Source organism: Dipodomys ordii, unplaced genomic scaffold, assembly GCF_000151885.1.
Source record: "Dipodomys ordii isolate 6190 unplaced genomic scaffold, Dord_2.0 Scaffold141, whole genome shotgun sequence".
In the NCBI taxonomy this organism is placed as follows: domain Eukaryota; kingdom Metazoa; phylum Chordata; class Mammalia; order Rodentia; family Heteromyidae; genus Dipodomys; species Dipodomys ordii.
In genome coordinates this window covers 1,295,792-1,312,931 of record NW_012267357.1, presented here as the reverse complement: position 1 = coordinate 1,312,931, position 17,140 = coordinate 1,295,792, and the positions used below count along the sequence as shown (strand labels likewise).

At 47.6% G+C, this 17,140-nt stretch overlaps 1 protein-coding gene across 1 annotated transcript in view; it reads right to left on the bottom strand.

Annotated features, from left to right (window-relative positions):
* LOC105997171 (protein HIRA) overlaps positions 1-17,140 on the bottom strand; it is a 107,427-nt gene that overhangs the window by 11,025 nt on the left and 79,262 nt on the right. The window contains exons 14-22 of the mRNA XM_013031504.1: positions 16,092-16,296; positions 15,712-15,816; positions 14,015-14,163; positions 11,124-11,285; positions 10,571-10,629; positions 10,138-10,243; positions 7,833-7,955; positions 7,138-7,301; positions 3,736-3,824 (exon numbers count right to left, since the gene is read on the bottom strand). Coding sequence (XP_012886958.1) covers positions 3,736-3,824; positions 7,138-7,301; positions 7,833-7,955; positions 10,138-10,243; positions 10,571-10,629; positions 11,124-11,285; positions 14,015-14,163; positions 15,712-15,816; positions 16,092-16,296 — 1,162 coding nt within the window. The remainder of the gene's footprint in view (positions 1-3,735; positions 3,825-7,137; positions 7,302-7,832; positions 7,956-10,137; positions 10,244-10,570; positions 10,630-11,123; positions 11,286-14,014; positions 14,164-15,711; positions 15,817-16,091; positions 16,297-17,140) is intronic.

Here is a 17,140-nt window from a genome sequence, read left to right as displayed (position 1 = left end):
AAAAAAAAAGAGTTTCATGGACTTTTTTTTTGCCGAGGCTGGCTTTGAGCCATGATCCTCAGATCTCAGTCTCCTGAGTAATTAGGATTACAGACATGAGTCACCAGTACCCAGCTTGGATTTTTTTTTTGTCAATTGTGGAGCTTGAACTCAGAGCCTGGGTTCTGCCCCTGAGTTTTTTCATTCAAGGCTAGCACTCTACCAGTTTGAGACACAGCTTCACTTCTGGTTTTCTGGTGGTTCGTTGGAGATGAGTCTTCCAATCTTTCCTGCCTAGGTTGGCTTTGAACTGCAACCTTCAGATCTCAGCTTCCTGAGTAGCTAGGATTATAAGTGAGACCCATGGATACACAACTCTTCCTTGGACTTTGATGACCATAAAGGAAAACTCAAGAGAATCAAAGATACAAGACCCTACCTATATTGTGATGAGTGGTTTTGTCAAGACTTTAGCTACCACTAGAAGAATTATTGTTTACCTGCAGCTGAAGGCATCCATCATGGGTACAGGGACTGTGAGCACACCACTGAGTTTAGGTACTTTAAAGAAGACAGAAAGCAGGTGAGACCACACTGAAGGGTGACTCACTCAGGTAGCTTGCTTGTAGTTTCCAAGAACAGGTAGCAGCTTCTACCAGACTTGAGGGCATATGGGAACCAAAGCCAGGGTTAGGGCCCAACAAGTTGGGAGAAGAGGTTCCCCTGCAAACTTACCCCTCTCACCTTTGTACAGGTGCCTAAGGGATAAGTCAACAGAGAGAAAATTGGTCCCTGCACTTACGGGTATCCACCTTGATGTCCCAGTCAACCCAGCAAACCCTGGTCTTTGACCTTGTTGTGTACCCTGTGGGTACCTTGGGAAGTGGCAAGTAACAAGTCAAAGTGTTCTAGGGAAGAAGGTAAAACCATTGCAGGCTGCCATATTTTCAGAGCACATGCCCAGCAATAAAAAAAACAAACAACAACAACAACATAAACCAGGAACATGAGGAGATAAGACAATGGACAAGATAGAAAAGAGAAACATTTAGTAGGCAACAGAAACATCTACTATGGCTTCTAATACTTAAAAAAAAAAAATCGGGAAGTGGCTCTGTGGCTCCAGCTGTAGAGTGCTTGCCTTGAGCTAAAGAGCTGAAGGACAGCACCCAAGCCTAGAGTTCAAGCCCCACGACCAACAGAAAAAAAAAATCAGACATAAAATGCTAAGTAAAATAACTAAGCTTACTATCCTTGAGTAGATAAAAGACTAAATAAAAAAGAGAGTAGAGAACTAAAAGTGTAAAAAAATAATTTAGCTTCTTTTCTTTGTGCCAGTCCTGGGGCTTGAACTCAGGGCCTGGGCTCTGTCTCTTAACCTTTTTACTCAAGGCTTGTGTTCTACCACTGGAGCCACACTTCTACTTCTGGCTTTTTTGGTGGTTAATTGGAGATAAGAATCTCTATGGACTTTCCTGCCAGGCAGGAAAGTTGTGGCTTGGAACCACAACTCTCAGATCTCTGCCTCCATAGTAGCTAGGATTATAGGCATGAGCCACCAGTACTCAGCTTTACATTTTTTTTTTAAGTGGGGAAAATGGGAGGGGATATATAATTAAAGAAGGAAAGGAAATCACTGCTCTGTTTCCATCAAATGAAAGAAAGATATAGACTTAGTGCTTGAGAATCCTCAAGACACACATCAGGTAGTGACACACCCCTGTGATCCCAGCACTTGGGAGGCTGAGGCAGGTGAGCTAAACAGTAAGACCCTATCTTTTTTTTTTTTCTGGTCATGGGGCTTGAACTCTGGGCCTGGGCACTGTCCCTGGGCTCTTCAGCTCAAGGTGAGTGCTCTACCGCTTGAGCCACAGTGCCACTTCTGGTTTTCTAATGGTTTATTGGAGATAAAGAGTCTTGGGCTTTCCTGCCCGGGGCTGGCTTTGAACCGTGATCCTCAGATCTCAGCCTCCTGAGTAGCTAGGATTACAGTCGTGAGCCACCGGCGGCGCCCTGCAAGACCCTATCTTTGATAGACAGCCCAGAACACCACAATGACAGGATTCCCCCAAAACACTTATTAACCAATAGAAATCAGATTTAGGCCAGGGGTTTTAGTGATAGCACTGGACGCTAAAAGCTGACAGAAGAATACCTGTAGGGATCTGAGGTAAATGATTCTGAGCCCAAACACAAGTATTGCAACCAAACTGAAAAAACTACACAGCAAGACCTTGAAGGGATTGTGAGAACTGACATTGTACCCTTCTTTACTTCAACTCCTCGCACCCTCTCATTGTTGCTCTAAGCAGCTAGCTATTTCCTTTACTCTTGGAGTTCTACCCCAAGCCTTTGTATCTGCCCTCCCTCTGCCTACATGCTCTCCCCTCAAGCCTAACTTCCTTGGGCCCCTTTTCTGTCTATGCTGATTTTTTTTTTGGGGGGGAGTCAGTCATGGGGCTTGAACTGCATAGGTATTGTCCCTGAGCTCTTCAGCTCAAGGCTAGCACTCTACCACTTGAGCCACAGCAATACTTCTGGTTTTCTGGTGGTTTATTGGAGATAAGAGTCTCACACACTTTCCTGCCCGGGCTGGCTTTGAAACTGTGATCCTCAGCTCTCAGCCTCCTGAGTAGCTAAGATTACAGGTGTGAGCCACCAGTGCCTGGCTCTCTTTTAATTTTTTTCCAGTATATTTTTACAATGTGTTCTATATATGATGAGTCTGTCTCTCTCCACAAGAAACCAGATCCATAAAGGGGAATGTAGGTAGCCTTGCAAACTGAGGCTATACCATGCTTAGAATATCTTGACCAGAACAGGGCCTATACAGTAATTACTAAATGAATACATGAATAACTGAAGGCAAGTGCTAATGTAGATCTCCCATTCTTTGCCCCTACCTCAAATATCTAGGCACTGATCTCAAGTCCATTATTTTCTTTCCATTCCCATACTCATCCACCTACAAAGTCTTGTTGGCTCTATTGCCAAAATATATCTTCTATCTGTCTCCTTGAGCTTCTCCAAGGCCAACACTGACCTAAACACTTCCACCTATTCCTTGGACTGCTGCAGAAAATGTCTTCATGAGTATTCTCTTTCAGTTCATGTCAGTTCTGTGCCAACTCTAAGGGTTCTAGACTCAGGACTCAGGATCCTCAGGAAATGCCAAGGTCTACCTCTTACCTCCTCTTATATCCCCATTGCTAGCTTCTTCTGTGGCATCACAAAGGCCTCAGGTATGCCAAGACTTCTTTCTGTCACTATTTGCTCCACGACTCTACAAAGCTGGCTCCTTCCTACCTTGGGCTTTACCTGAAATGTCCTCCCCTGAGCTCTTTCTTCCCTGACCAGTCCATCTTGGACATTTTTGTCTTACTATCTGCTATTTCTGTCCTCATACATGTCTGCCTCTAATACCTTGTTGCTCCAACTGCTATGTGTGCCTCCCTACCAGACTGTGTGCCCCACCAACAGGCAATTACTTTTTGTCCTCACCACCAAATGCAGTGTCCTGTAAGACAGCTTCTCTTGGTGCTAGATGTGAAACACAGCCCCCATGCTCCTAAGCCCCAGACCCTGGCTCCTGTCCAGTCACAGAGTACCAGCATGCTAGCCTCTCATTGAATGTGGGACCCAGGACTGGGGGCTTGAAATCGCATGGGAGAAATTTCAAAGTACTTTAGTTTAAAAAAGAACTCTACCTTCATATGTCAAGAAGAGCCTTGTGGCAAGAATGAAAGAAGCACCTACCACTACTGTTGACTCCCACTGGCTTCCAGTGGAGCAGTGAACTGGACCCAGTAAGTCCTTGCATATTTCTCGGAGTCGGTATTCAAAGCCTAGTTAAAACAAAACAAAACAGAAATCAAGATCAAAATCAAAATCAAGACGATTCTAAGTTTATATATATACATATATATGTATGTGTATATATATATATATATATATATATACATACATATATATAAATAGACTTTATTGACTTCTATGAGCAAAACACCTCTGTGTCTTAGTGGCTCCACAATCAGATTCCCCCATCCATTCACCTAAAGTCCCAGACAATACATGCAGCATTTTCTCTGTGGGCTGGGCCCAAGAGAAATGAGACATGGAAAGTTCTATGATGAACTAACTAGGGAGGTGAGAAACCATGGAAATTGTGGCAGGTGGGGTATAGGCTGGTGGGATCTATTTGAGAGAAAACAGGTCGTCTGGTAGGAGAGAGGTGATAAGAAGGGTCAGAGGTGGCCTGCGAGTTGATGATGACGCTCATCTTTATAGTAGCACCGAGTGTGAAAGTGTCAAACCTCTCCCACTGCAACGTGGGTGGAGTGGCCAGAAAGCTTGGCAGCACTCTAAGGGTTTTGGCCATAGGAGAGGATAGATGAAGCTAGAATCTGAGGAATGTTGGGAAGTGAATGTGATCTCACCTGATTTCTCCTCCGACAGTCAGGACAGAGAGTGGGGGACTAGTGTGTGGTGCAGGAGACACTGGAACATGTGTGGAGGACAGAAAAGTAATAGTGAGCAGTAGAAGGTAGAGCCTAGAAGAGGCAGGCCTAGGTGTGGGCATCAGGATGTCTTGCTCAACCCCAACGAAGGGCAAGCTGTAAAGGAGGTGTTCTGGGGGAAATGGGTGCAAGGCCCAAGATGTGACTGGAGTATACCAGGAATGAGGACTAGGGAGGCCAAGTATTTAGGAAAACTGGTGACTACATCTTTTGGGCAGTGACACAGGTAGGGTGGGAGAGCAGAGTCACTGGGGAGGGTGGTGGAACCAGCTATGTCTGTTATTAGTATATGTGTACAGAAACACATATGCTCAGATTTATAGGGGTCATTTAAGTTGGCAATTGGGTACATTGTTCTCGTATTTATTATTTTTGTACTTTTTCTTGGTACTGGGGTTTGAACTCAGTATCTGCCTAGCAAGGACAAAGCAGGTTTTCTACTCCAGAGCCAGGCCTCTAGGATTTTTTGCACTGGTTATTTGTTTTCTTTGGTCCTGGGGCTTGTATTCTAGGCTTGGGTGAGATACTGGAGCTTTTGTGCTCAAGGCCAGCACTCTACCATTTGAGCCACAACTCTACTTCCAGAGGTTTTTCGTAGTTTAATGGAGATAAAAATCTTAGACTTTCTGGAAGTGGCACTGTGGCTCAAGCGGTAGAGCGCTATCCTTGAACTGAAGAGCCAAGGGACAGCGCCCGGCCCAAAGTTCAGGCCCCATGACCGGCAAAAACAAAAAAACAAAAAAACTTAGACTTTCTTCCCAGGCTGCCTTTGAACTGCAAGCCTCAGAGCGAAGTAGCTAGCAATACAGGCATGACTAAATGGTGCCTGGCTAAACTAGTTTGTTTTTTGTTGTCAGTTGTAGGGATTGAACTCTGGGCCTGTACACTGTCCCTGAGCTGTTCAACTTAAGGCTAGTGCTCTACTACTTGAGGCACAGCACCACTTCTGGTTTTCTGGTGGTTAATTGGAGATAAGAGTGTCAGGCTGGGCGCTAGTGGCTCACGACTGTAATTCCAGGCAATCAGGAAGCTAAGATCTGATGATCACGGCTCAAAGCCAGCCCAGGTAAAAACATCTGTGACATTCTTTTCTCCAATTATCCACCAGAAAACCAGAAGTGGTGCTGTGCCTCAAATGGTAGAGTGCTAGCCTTGAGCTGAAGAGCTTAGGGACAGTACCCAGACCCACAGTTCAAGACCCATGAGTGACCAAAAAAAAAAAAAAAAGTATCTTGGACTTTCCTGCCAAGGCTGGTTTGAACCATGATCCTCAGATCTCAGCCTCCTAGTAGCTAGGATTATAAGTGTGAGAGTCACCGGTGCCTGGCTTGCACTAGTTCTTTTTTTTCTTTTTTCTTTTTTTTTTTACTGGTTGTGGGGCCTGAACTCTGGGCGTGGGTGCTGTCCTTCAGCTCTTCAGCTCAAGGCTAGTGCTCTACCACTTGAGCCACAGCGCCACTTGTGGCTTTTTCTGCATATGTGGTGCTGAGGAATCGAACCCAGGGCCTCATGCATGCAAGGCAAGCACTCTACCACTGAGCCACCTTCCCAGCCCCTATTTTTTTGTTGGTCATGGGGCCTAAACTCTGGGCCTGGGTGCTATCCCTTAGCATTCTACCACTTGAGCCACACCGCCACTTTTTTGGCCTTTTCTGTTTATGTGGTGCTGAGGAATCAAACCCAAGGCCTCGTGCATGCAAGGCAAGCACTCTACCACTGAGCTACCTTCCCAGCCCCTGCACTAGCTATTATTATTTTTTTTGGGGGGGGGGGTACCGGTCGTGGGGCCTGAACTCTAGGCTGGGCGCTGTCCTTCAGCTGTTCAGCTCAAGGCTAGCGTTCTACCAATTGAGCCACAGCGCCACTTCCGGCTTTTTTCTTTTTTCTTATTTGGTGCTGAGGAATTGAACCCAGGGCCTCAGGCATGCAAGGCAAGCGCTCTACCACTGAGCCACCTTCCCAGCCCCTGCACTAGTTATTTTTAAAAGAGGGTTTTTTTTTCTGCCCTCATTTGTGTCTGGCCAATAACCCACCTAATTGTCTTGTGGACTTTTTCTTCCCAGGTTAGGCCAGGAGTGTGCTCCTCCCAATTTTAGACACCTATTGGTTGAAAAAGGGTCTTGCGTGTATATACCTGTATTGGCCCCAAACTACCATCCTCCTGATCTCAGCTTCCCAAGTAGCTAGGATTAAGGTGCAAGCCACTGGCATCTGGATCCCTCCCCCAACTCCCCCTGCTCCGGCCTTAACTCATATATAGAATGGGAAGGGTAATGACAAGAACAAAGTAAAAAGGCCTAGAAAGACTGTGGAAGAAACACTTGAACTGGGTGTGGGGCTGTACAGGTCACAGGGAGTGGTTTGGTAGGGCCAGTCACTACAGGCTTAGCTCTAGTGGGAAGAATGGCTGGTAAGATAGGATGGGAGTCCTGCCCAGAGGTTACTTCACAAAGAGTACAGTTGCTTCTTCCAAGCACACTTGGTTTTTGTGAGGGATGCTGCTGAGGGGGCACAAGTACTCTTGAGAATCCTGGGATGGCCTAGGCTGGAGGGCCATAGGGAGTTACTGGTCATCAGGCATGACCTTTCAAGCAGGAAGGGCTCAAAGAAGGGATGTAATGCTGTCAACATTCGATCTCACCTTCATTTACAAGGTACCGTGCGTAGAGGAGGAGCCAATGGCGGTACTCGTGGCTAGACTGCAGGGTAAGTGCTGCTGCAACCTGGTTCTCTAGGTAGGCCAGCGTGGTCTCTTGCTGTACCACATGAGGCACGGAGAAGAGCCGGGCAGCTTGCCTTCCAGAGCTGCAGAGATGGGCAGAGTGGGGTCAATGAGGTAGAGGGCAGTTCATGGGTGTGGGAAGCTATTTCTATGTGCCTGAGCAATATTAAGGCATATAGGCTGTCTGAGGCCTCCCATCTATAAGCCAGTCTCTTGGAGATGCCACAGACTGCTGACCTGCCCATCCTTACCCCAGTTAGGTCACTTGGTACTCTAGGATTTTCCTCCTCTGCATATGCTTTCCAAGTTCCCGAGATAACAGGTCAGTAGCCTATTTCCCCTTCCCAAAGAGCTGGTAAAACATCATAGATCATAGATTACAGATTAAAGATCATAGATCTTTACCACTCACTGAGTGTCACCTGGGCCTTTGAAGTGATAAGGCCTGTGTTTCAGCCACCCCTAAAGTACTACATGATAAGGGTCCACAACTCTTGGACATTCTGCCCGAGCTGAGCAGTTGTTGGAGTGCAGGAGACTGAAAACCAGAGCAGGCCTAGCCACTTCTCAGGGGCAGCTGTTCTGGCAGTGGCCATGGCTCTCAGTTCACGTACTTGGAGGTGCGGCCCTGGATTATGGCTAACGGTCCTGAGCACAGCATGGCATCCTGGGATGGTAGGCTGTTCCTAAAGTCCGCACACTGCGCCAGTGAGTCCTGCTTGTCAGAAACTAGGTTCCTGGGGAGGCAAAGTTAGGAACAGAGGTCAGGGAAATTAGAAGGCCAGAGGAGGCTGAGAGACACTGCCCTCCAACATAGGTACCCACCGATGGCAGGTTTCTGAGTCATGGGCCTGGCAGATAATTTTTCCCAAAGAAAAATTATCTCACTGCGAACACTTCAGCTCCAGGCCTACTGCCTGATGACCGAGAGGCCTCTATATGTACAGTGTATTAGGAGGCCTGGGCCTGCTTCAGCAGCCAGGGAACATCAGGCCTTCACCATTCCTGTGCCTCTCCAACATCCCTGGCAGGCAGTTCTTCCTCATTCTAAGGGAGAGATCCTTCATTATCACTGTTAAAAAACATTCTCCATAAAACATCTATGCATTTTTGCAAATGTATTAAAAAAGTTTATTATGGCTATTCCTTCCTCCTCCCCACCCCTTTTTAAAGTCCGGGTCTTGCTAGGCTGTCTCTAAATCATCCTGTCTCAACTTCCTTAGTGCTGGGATTATAGCCATGTACCACCACACACAGTCTGTCTTTCCTTAAATAACCAGCTTGTTTCCATTATTAAAGTAATCACACATAATATACAGCTTGTTACAATTTGAGCAAGCTAGCGTAGAGGTTTATTATTTTTCTTTTTTAAAGAAAAAACAACAGCGTTGAAGAACACTAAACTCTCAGTGTGAGTATGAACTTGTACTTGAAAACTCTTGGGCTGCCGGGCGCTGGTGGCTCACGCCTGCAATCCTAGCTACTCAGGAGGCTAAGATCTGAGGATTGCGGTTCAAAGCCAGCCCGGGCAGGAGAGACTGTGAGACTCCTATCTCCAATAAACCACCAGAAAACCGGAAGTGGTGCTGTAGCTCAAATGGTAGAGCGCTTGCCTTGAGCTGAAGAGCTGAGGGATAGCGTCCAGGCCCAGAGTTCAAGCCCCACAACCGACAAAAAAAAAAAAAAAAGAAAAGAAAACTCTTGGGCTGGTATGTAGCTCAGTGGCAAAGCGCTTGACTAGCAAGTGCAATGTCCTGGGTTCGATCCCCAGTACAAAAAATAAGAAAAGACAAAAAAATAAAGTTTTTTTTTAAAAAAAAAAGAGGGGCTGGGAAGGTGGCTCAGTGGTAGAGCACTTGCCTTGCATGCCTACGGCCCTGGGTTCGATTCCTCAGCACCACATAAGCAAAAAGAAAAAAACCGGAAGTGGCGCTGTGGCTCAAGTGGTAGAACACTAGCCTTGAGCTGAAGAGCTGAGGGACAGCGCCCAGGCCCAGAGTTAAGGCCCCATGACCGGACTCTCCCCCCCAAAAAAGAAAACTCTTAACAGAAAAGAAGCTAGAAAATAGCAAGCTTTGGGTCTGAAAGACCAAAGGTATAGGCAGAGAGAAAGAATTTCTTGGAGTGGCTGGTATATAATCTACATAAATTCAAATCTGTGATGTAGCTGGGCACCAATGGCTTATACCTATTAATTCTAGCTACTCAGGATGATGAGAACACTGATTGCGATTTGAAGCCAGCCCAGGCAGGAAAGTCCATGAGACTCTTATCTCCATTTAACACCAAAAAGCCAGAAGTGGACTAGTAGAGTGCTAGTCTTGAGCAAAACGTCTCAGGGACAGCACCTAGTCCCTGAGTTCAAGCCCCAGGACCCTCCCTCCCTCCCTCCCTCCCCCTTCTCTCTTTATCTCTCTCTCTCACACACACACACACATACACACACACACACACACAAATAAAATTAAAAAATTGTGATGAGCTGGGTGTCGGTGGCTCACGCCTGTAATCCTAGCTACTTGGGAGGCTGAGATCTGAGGATCAAGGTTCAAAGCCAGCCCGGGCAGGAAAGTCTGTGAAGTACTGCTATGGCTCAAGTGGTAGAGCTGAAGAGCTCAGGGACAGCACCCAAGCCCAGAGTTCAAGCCCCACCACTGACAAAAAAATAAAAAAATAAATAGTGATGTACAAGGTAATTAGCTGACACCAGAAAATTATGCTCAAGGACTCCCCTGAACATGGGGCGGCAGCGTCCCCATGGAGATGGCAGGGCATGTACTGGCTATTACTGTGGAGTGCAGGAGCCAGGTCTCAAAAGCAGGGCCAGGCAGGCCTGACCACCAGGACCCAGAACCCTTGCTCAGCCATCCATTGCAGAATAACACTCCCAGGGATCCATGCGGGGAATCAGCTTCTTACCATGTAGAGAGTGACGGATTAAAGCAGTATGCCTTCCCATCAGACAAGTTCATCACCGGGATTCCATGCTGCGTCAACAAGATCTGTGACACTGTCATATCACTTCCTGGGGGGACACCACAGAAATAAGTTCCATGTGGTCTGATCAGCAAGCATTTGCATATTGAACCCTGACTTCTATTATCCCCTAAGAAGCCTCAATGAGTGTGGCAACTAGGGATGTCTGCTTGGTACTCTTAGTGAGTATTTTTAATATCCACGAGGATCTTTGTCACCTCCTAGGGACCCACATAGCGTGTCTCCTTTCTATCTATGAAAGTATACCCCTGCCCCTGGGAGACATGGGCTAGACCCCAAAGCTGAAGGAGCTTATCTGTGTCAGACCTGGAACTCAGGCTCCAGGCAAGGGATGAGTGTCTACAGTAGGCCTTACCTGCCAAGATGGAGTGTAGAGATTCTTCTTTTACTATGACCATTTGCCTGTGAACATCCCTAAGAGGAAAACAGAAAACATATTATTCCCCACTTGATATAAATACACTTTAGTGTCTTGGCTGCCCAGACACTGTGATCCCATGTGTCCTTAGCCTTTTACCCAGGTGTACAGAATAGATCCTGGGTAACAGAGCTCCAGGACCACTCTAATGTTCACACCCACTCTGGGAGAAGTAGGATATAGCCATACCAGGAGTGGGGCTCCCATTTGCTAGCTCACATCCCACTGTTGATGAACCCATCTGAGAACACTGGCACAGGCCATTGGGCAGTGAGAATTTTCCTGGCCTGCTCCTATAAGGATGAGTGGGGAAAAGAGGCTGTCCTTCAGCGCCTTGCACAGTCTACAAGGGTGGCCAATATAAATGATGATATTTAACCCAATGGCAGCCTGCTTCCATGTGTTGCCTGCCTTGAGGAGACCAAGAACCTGCTTTGCCCTGCCCTGCCCAGCCTGGAGACCATCCCACCACCCTAGGACTATTTCTCACCAGACTGACAGTGTGGCAGCAGCAGTGAGCGCCATGACGTAGGAACCCGTGCAGTGCAAAGTAGAGATGGGGGAAGGCAAGAGGATGGGAGGGAGGAGGCGGCGACCACAGGTGGAGAACACTGACAGCATCCTTTTTTCACAGGCAACACATACCACGTCACTGTGGAGGTAGAGGTGGGCAGATGTCATGGGGACTGGATGCAGAACTTGGAGGTGCAGAGCCTTGCCTTGCCTCTGCTCTGCTTGGGATCTCAGCAGAAGGAGAATTCTGTCTTCTTGCTTACATAGGGCCATCCTTACTAGTATCAATCTGAGCTCACTAACACTGCTAAAGGGGTGCAGGCTGGGGAGAGCCAGTGTATCAGTGGTCAGCTAGGAAGGAGGCCTTACTTATCACATGAGGTCAGAGTGACTATAGGATAGTCTTTGTGCATGAAGGCAGAGAGGAGTGAGGATTACCAGTATGAGATTTCTTTTTTTTTTTTTTTTGGGGGGGGTGTCCAGTCGTGGGGCCTGAACTCTGGGCCTGGGCACTGTCCCTCAGCTCTTCAGCTCAAGGCTAGCGCTCTACCACTTGAGCCAGAGCGCCACTTCTGGCTTTTTTCTTTTTGCTTATGTGGTGCTGAGGAATGGAACCCAGGGCCTCTGGCATGCAAGGCAAGTGCTCTACCACTGAGCCACCTTCCCAGCCCCCAGTATGAGATTTCTCAGAAGACACCTATCACACACTGAAGGCTGTTAGGGTTGGACACTGCCCAAGGCCTCACTTAAGGATCCACCAGGTTCTCAGTTGGGCCCAACACAAGGAGGTACTTCCACTTCCATCCCAGTGAAGGTTCTCTGAGGTCAGCTACAGGTGCAAGGGAGGCTGGAGCCCAACACCCAGCAGTGGAAAGGTATGCACCAGCACAGAGAGGTCTTGACCACAGCAGGCCGGCTAGTCTCCTCTAATGACTTCTATCCAGTGGATCCAAGGCCTGTGGTTGGCCAAGGGTGAGGTTGCTCCTGCCCCAGTAGGCCCTTAGCAAAAAGGTCAGCTAATGGAAGAGCTCTGCCAATTTTTTCCTACTGAGTTATGTGAATGGCTTCCCAGAAGGGAGGGGCAAGTGAGATGTTTTTGGTCCAACTGTTTTTTTTTTTTTCTTTTGTTTTTGTCGGTCGCGGGCTTGAACTCTGAGCTTGGGTGCTGTCCCTGAGCTCTTCAGCTCAAGAAAAACTTACCACTTGAGCCACAGCGCCATATCTGGTCTTTTGGTGGTTAATTGGAGACAAGAATCTCACAGACTTTCTTGCCTGGGCTGGCTTTGAACTGCAATCCTCAGATCTCAGCCTCCTGAGTAGCTAGTATTACAGGCGTGAGCCACTATTGACTGGTCTTCCAACTATTTTTAAAGTATGAATCTGAGAGAACACTGAGCAGGACCCAGAAGCACAGAGTTAGAGCTCTCTGTGGTGCAGTGACTGGCCTCTGTCTGCTTATTTCTCAAGGCCAGGGCCTCTCTAAGCCAGTTTGCTGCAAAGAAAGCTGACAATCTGGGTTGTAGGATGAGCCTGGGTGGTCAAGCCTGTAAGAGAGTACAGGGCTCCCCTTAGTGGTTGCTGTATTACTACAAGGGAATCCTTGGTCCCCAGATGGGGCCAGACACCTGCCTTGAAACCAGAGATGGAGAGTGGAGACCACAGCAGCACCCAAGGCATAGGTATTTGGGAGTGCAGTGTGCTTGTCTTGAGGGAAATCTTGAAGGAAGAACAGGAGGGTGGGGTCCTTCTGGGCCTAATGCCATGAACTCACTGAAGCCCATAAAAATCCTGAACTAGGGGCTGGGAAGTTGGCTCAGTGGTAGAGCGCTTGCCTTGCATGCCTGAGGCCCTGGGTTCGATTCCTCAGCACCACATAAGCAAAAAGTGCTGTGGCTCAAGTGGTTGAGCGCTAGCCTTGAGCTGAAGAGCTGAGGGACAGCACTCAGGCCCAGAGTTCAGGCCCCATGACCGGACCCAAAAAACATGAAAAAAAAAAAAAATCCTGAACTAGGGCCCGGATTTGCAGAGACAAACAAACGCATGCATATGTGACCTCATGAAAGACACCTGAAGGTCTAATTAAAATGATTTTCTGGGCTGGGAATGTGGCTTAGTGGTGGCCTAGCATGTATGAAGCCCTGGGTTTGATTCCTCAGAACCACATAAGGCAAAAAAAGCCAGAAGTGATGCTGTGGCTCAAGTGGTAGAGTGCTAGCCTTGAGCAGAAGCTCAGGGGGCAGTGCTTAAGCCCTGAGGTCAAGTCCCAGGACTGGCAAGAAACATAAAAAAGGTTTTCTGAGGGAGCATGGTGTTACTGCCATGATAAGTGTCTGTCACATGGTCCTGACTGGCTCTATGTTTGCAAGCACTTAAGGAAAATATTAGTCATCTTACAGGTGAAGTACAGGAAGGATGGAGCTCACTGAGCCATAAAGAGCTTAGGTGATTAACCACTGAATTAGGACCTGTTAGGATCTTTCTATGGAAAGAAGTAATTCTGAGGACAGGTTAATCCATCCTGGCTGCCTTGAATGAAAATGTGGGGTCGAGGCAAAGAATCTGTCAAGGCTAGTCTGGAAGTTGAGACTTCAGAATCTGGCCAACTAATGGAATAAAACCATCAAGTTTAAATCTTAGGTTGGGTATCTCTCAAGGAAGGGCTCAGGTTCTCCATCTAGATTATGAGGACAGTGACACAAACTTCATTGAGATGACAAAAGCATATGCTAGCCTGGAGGGAGGCCTGGTACGGAGCCTCTGTGTGAGCCGTTCTCTCAGACAGGCTGCACTCCAGGACAGTAACAGCATCCCACAGCACAGCATGTGGTGCCTGCTCTACGTGGTAAGCTAGCCCTTGCCTGCACTTACCAGCTACCAGCGGCAGTGAGGATCCGGCTGGTGAGCACCGTCTCCCACTCCTTCCCTTCCCTGTTGCACTTGAGGCGGCTCAGCCTCACTCCTGCCACAGCCGTCACTTCATTCTCCACCTCAATATACATGGAAGGGTCAGAGCTCACCTGGATGGAGGAAAGCAAACACATATCTTCTCATGAGACAGTATACCATATAGGAGGTGATCCCAGGACAGGTGAGATCCTTGGGCTCTGTAGCTGTGGGCTCTGAGGCAGGGCAGACACAGACAGACCAGCTGGCTGACCAACAGATGGTAACAGATGGTCAGGGAAGGGGGATTCCACTCAGAGGAGTGGCTTATCCAAGAACTCAATGTAAGGATGTAGCTAGGCAGAGACAGAGCTGGGAGTGAAGACCTAAGATTGTTAGCCCCCTACTTTGAAGGATCTTCAAAGACTGTAGTATTTGGTACAAGAACCATGGTAGTTCTAGGAGGCAGGTCTAGAAACTCCTAAAGTATTCTCCAGTCTGTGGCAGTGAGCTTGATGTGCTCATATGAGACCAGGATGACACAAAATTCCCTAGCACAACAGGGTATTAGGACCATGACATGGGCCTAATTTAGTGCCCAGGGCCAAGTGGGCTCAACTGGAAAGCTGACTAACTGATGTTTCAATGCTGAAAACAAAGCAGACAACAGCCAGGAGCCATGCTCTTTTTAGACATTTTCAAACCAAGGAAAGCCCAATGCGGCACATGGAGGAAAGCTAGGTGTTTAGAGGAGTTCTCAGCTGCTGACCACTAGAGATGCCCCTTGCCTCTGCTGACATTAGAAACAAGTTCAAAGTGCATGAGTCTCCTTCACTTCCACCTACTCTACTTCTCTGCAACATGGTTCCAAGGACCTATGGCTGATGAAGATTGATAGTAAGAGCTACCTTGGCTGTTAGGACTTCAAGGGCAAAGCCAGAGAGAGAAAGACATGAAGGTAGGGACATTGGAAGCTAGCACATACATTAAGATTTGGTGGGTCTGGGTACCAAGGGCTCACATCTATATTCCTAGCTACTCAGGAAGTTGAGATCTAAGGATCTTGGATCAAAGCCAACCCTGGCAAGTAAGCTTGAGACTCCTCAAATTAATCACCAAAAAGCTGGTAGTAGTAGAGCATCAACCTTGAGTTTTGAAAGGGATAATACCCAGGCCCTGAGTTCAAGCCCTAGGACTGGAAAAAGGCAGGTGCGGGTGCTTAGTGATAGACTGCTTGCCTAACAATCTATCCTGGGTTCGATTTCTCAGTACCACATAAACAAAAGAAGCTCAGGGGCAGTGCCCAAAAAGAGAAAAGAAAAAAGTTGCTGGGTGCTGGTGGCTCATGCCTGTAATCCTAGCTCTGTAGGAGGCTGAGATCTAAGGATCAGTTCAAAGCCAGCCTGGGCAGGAAAGTCTGTGAGACTCATGGCTCCAATTAATCACCAGAAACTGGAAGGGGCACTGTGGCTCAAGCAGTAGAGAGCTTGCCTTGAGCTGAAGAACTCAGGGACAGCACCCAGGTTGAGTTCAAGCCCCACAACTGACAACAACAACAACAAAAATTGTTAAGTACTCAGGTTCCCTATGACTGTCTCCTAAAGGAGAATGGAGAGCCACAGTCCTCAAGGCAGTTGTACACCCAGAGGATAGGGGGGTGGGTGAAGGGTCCCCACATTTACCTGGAGAGTGAATGCTCGCTGGGGGCTTGGAACAGGCAGCTTCAATGTAAGTGCTGGTGCAGACAGACACATAGCCTCCTTCTCTGCAGTCAGGGCAGCTGGAGACTGGAAGAGACAGATACAAATCTGAGCCCCACAACAACACTACAGGGGTTGTCGCCCAGAAGTGAGGCTGGACCTGCTCCCAGAGTATTCCTGCTTTACCAGGGGACCTACTTATGGACTCTGGGTAGGTGGAGGGCAGGTGTATATGTGTCTAAGTGGCTGGCTCCTACAGTGTCCCACACTGCTGTGTACCAGGGCATACCAGGGCATCGTCCCCAGCACTGAGCACAGCCAGGGAGCTGGGGCCAGGGTAGGCAGGTTCCTGTAGACCTCACCTGGACAGACAGGGACACGGGCAGGAGACGGGCGTCTTTCCGAGGGCGCCCTTTCTTCTTCTTTTCCACAGTCTCTACCTCCAGCTCAAGTTTTCGCTTAGACAGGGAAGAGGGCTTGGATAAGGGGGCCTTTTCATCACTGTCACTGCTGCTTTCCAGGAGGTCTCGGGGCCTCAGGTCTTTCATAAGGTTCTGATCTTTCAACCTGAGCAAACATAGACACCCATGTCTCTCCATACAACTAATTTTATAATTTAAATTTGTAACTGATAATTTTATAAATAATACACTTAGACTTTTATAATTAAAACCTACATTCTTGCCAAAATGTGACTATAGAGAGGAATTCTGGTTTCTACTCCAACACACAAACAACTTGGAGGCTGGGATGGGAAGGTGGCTCGGTGGTAGAGTACTTGCCTTGCATGCATGAGGCCTTTGGTTCCATTCCTCAGCATCACATAAACAGAAAAAGCCAGAAGTGGAGCTGGGGCTCAAGTGGTAGAGTGCTAGCCTTGAGCTGAAAACCTCAGGGACAGTGCCCAGGCCCAGAGGTCAAGCCCCACAACTGACCAAACAAACAAACAAAAAGAAACTAGAGGCTGAGACTAAAATCAGAGAGCCAACATCACTCATTAGATCAAAGAATTTAAAGAACTGTCATGTTGCTAGACGCTAAGGGTAGACAAGCTCCTGGGAGCCAGTGGTAGGAGGGTAACTACACATTTCCTATGTCTTCTGAACTTTCTTGCTCATAGCTGTTTTTCTTTCCAATTGAGCCACCAGCATGGCTTAGTTGGAGAAGGAATCTTTTCTGCCCTGGCTGGGTTTGAACTGTGATCCTCCGGCTCACAGCTTCCTGAGGAGCTATGATTACAGGTATGAGCCATTAAGCCAAGTTTTTAAATTCTGATGAAATCCCGCTTAATTGTAAAACTAGTTGTAGGTGCTTTGGATATCATAGCTAAGAAAGTCACCTACTATAAGGTCATACTGATTTCTGTATTTACTTTGAAGAAATTTATAGTTTTAGTTCTTACTTATAGTAC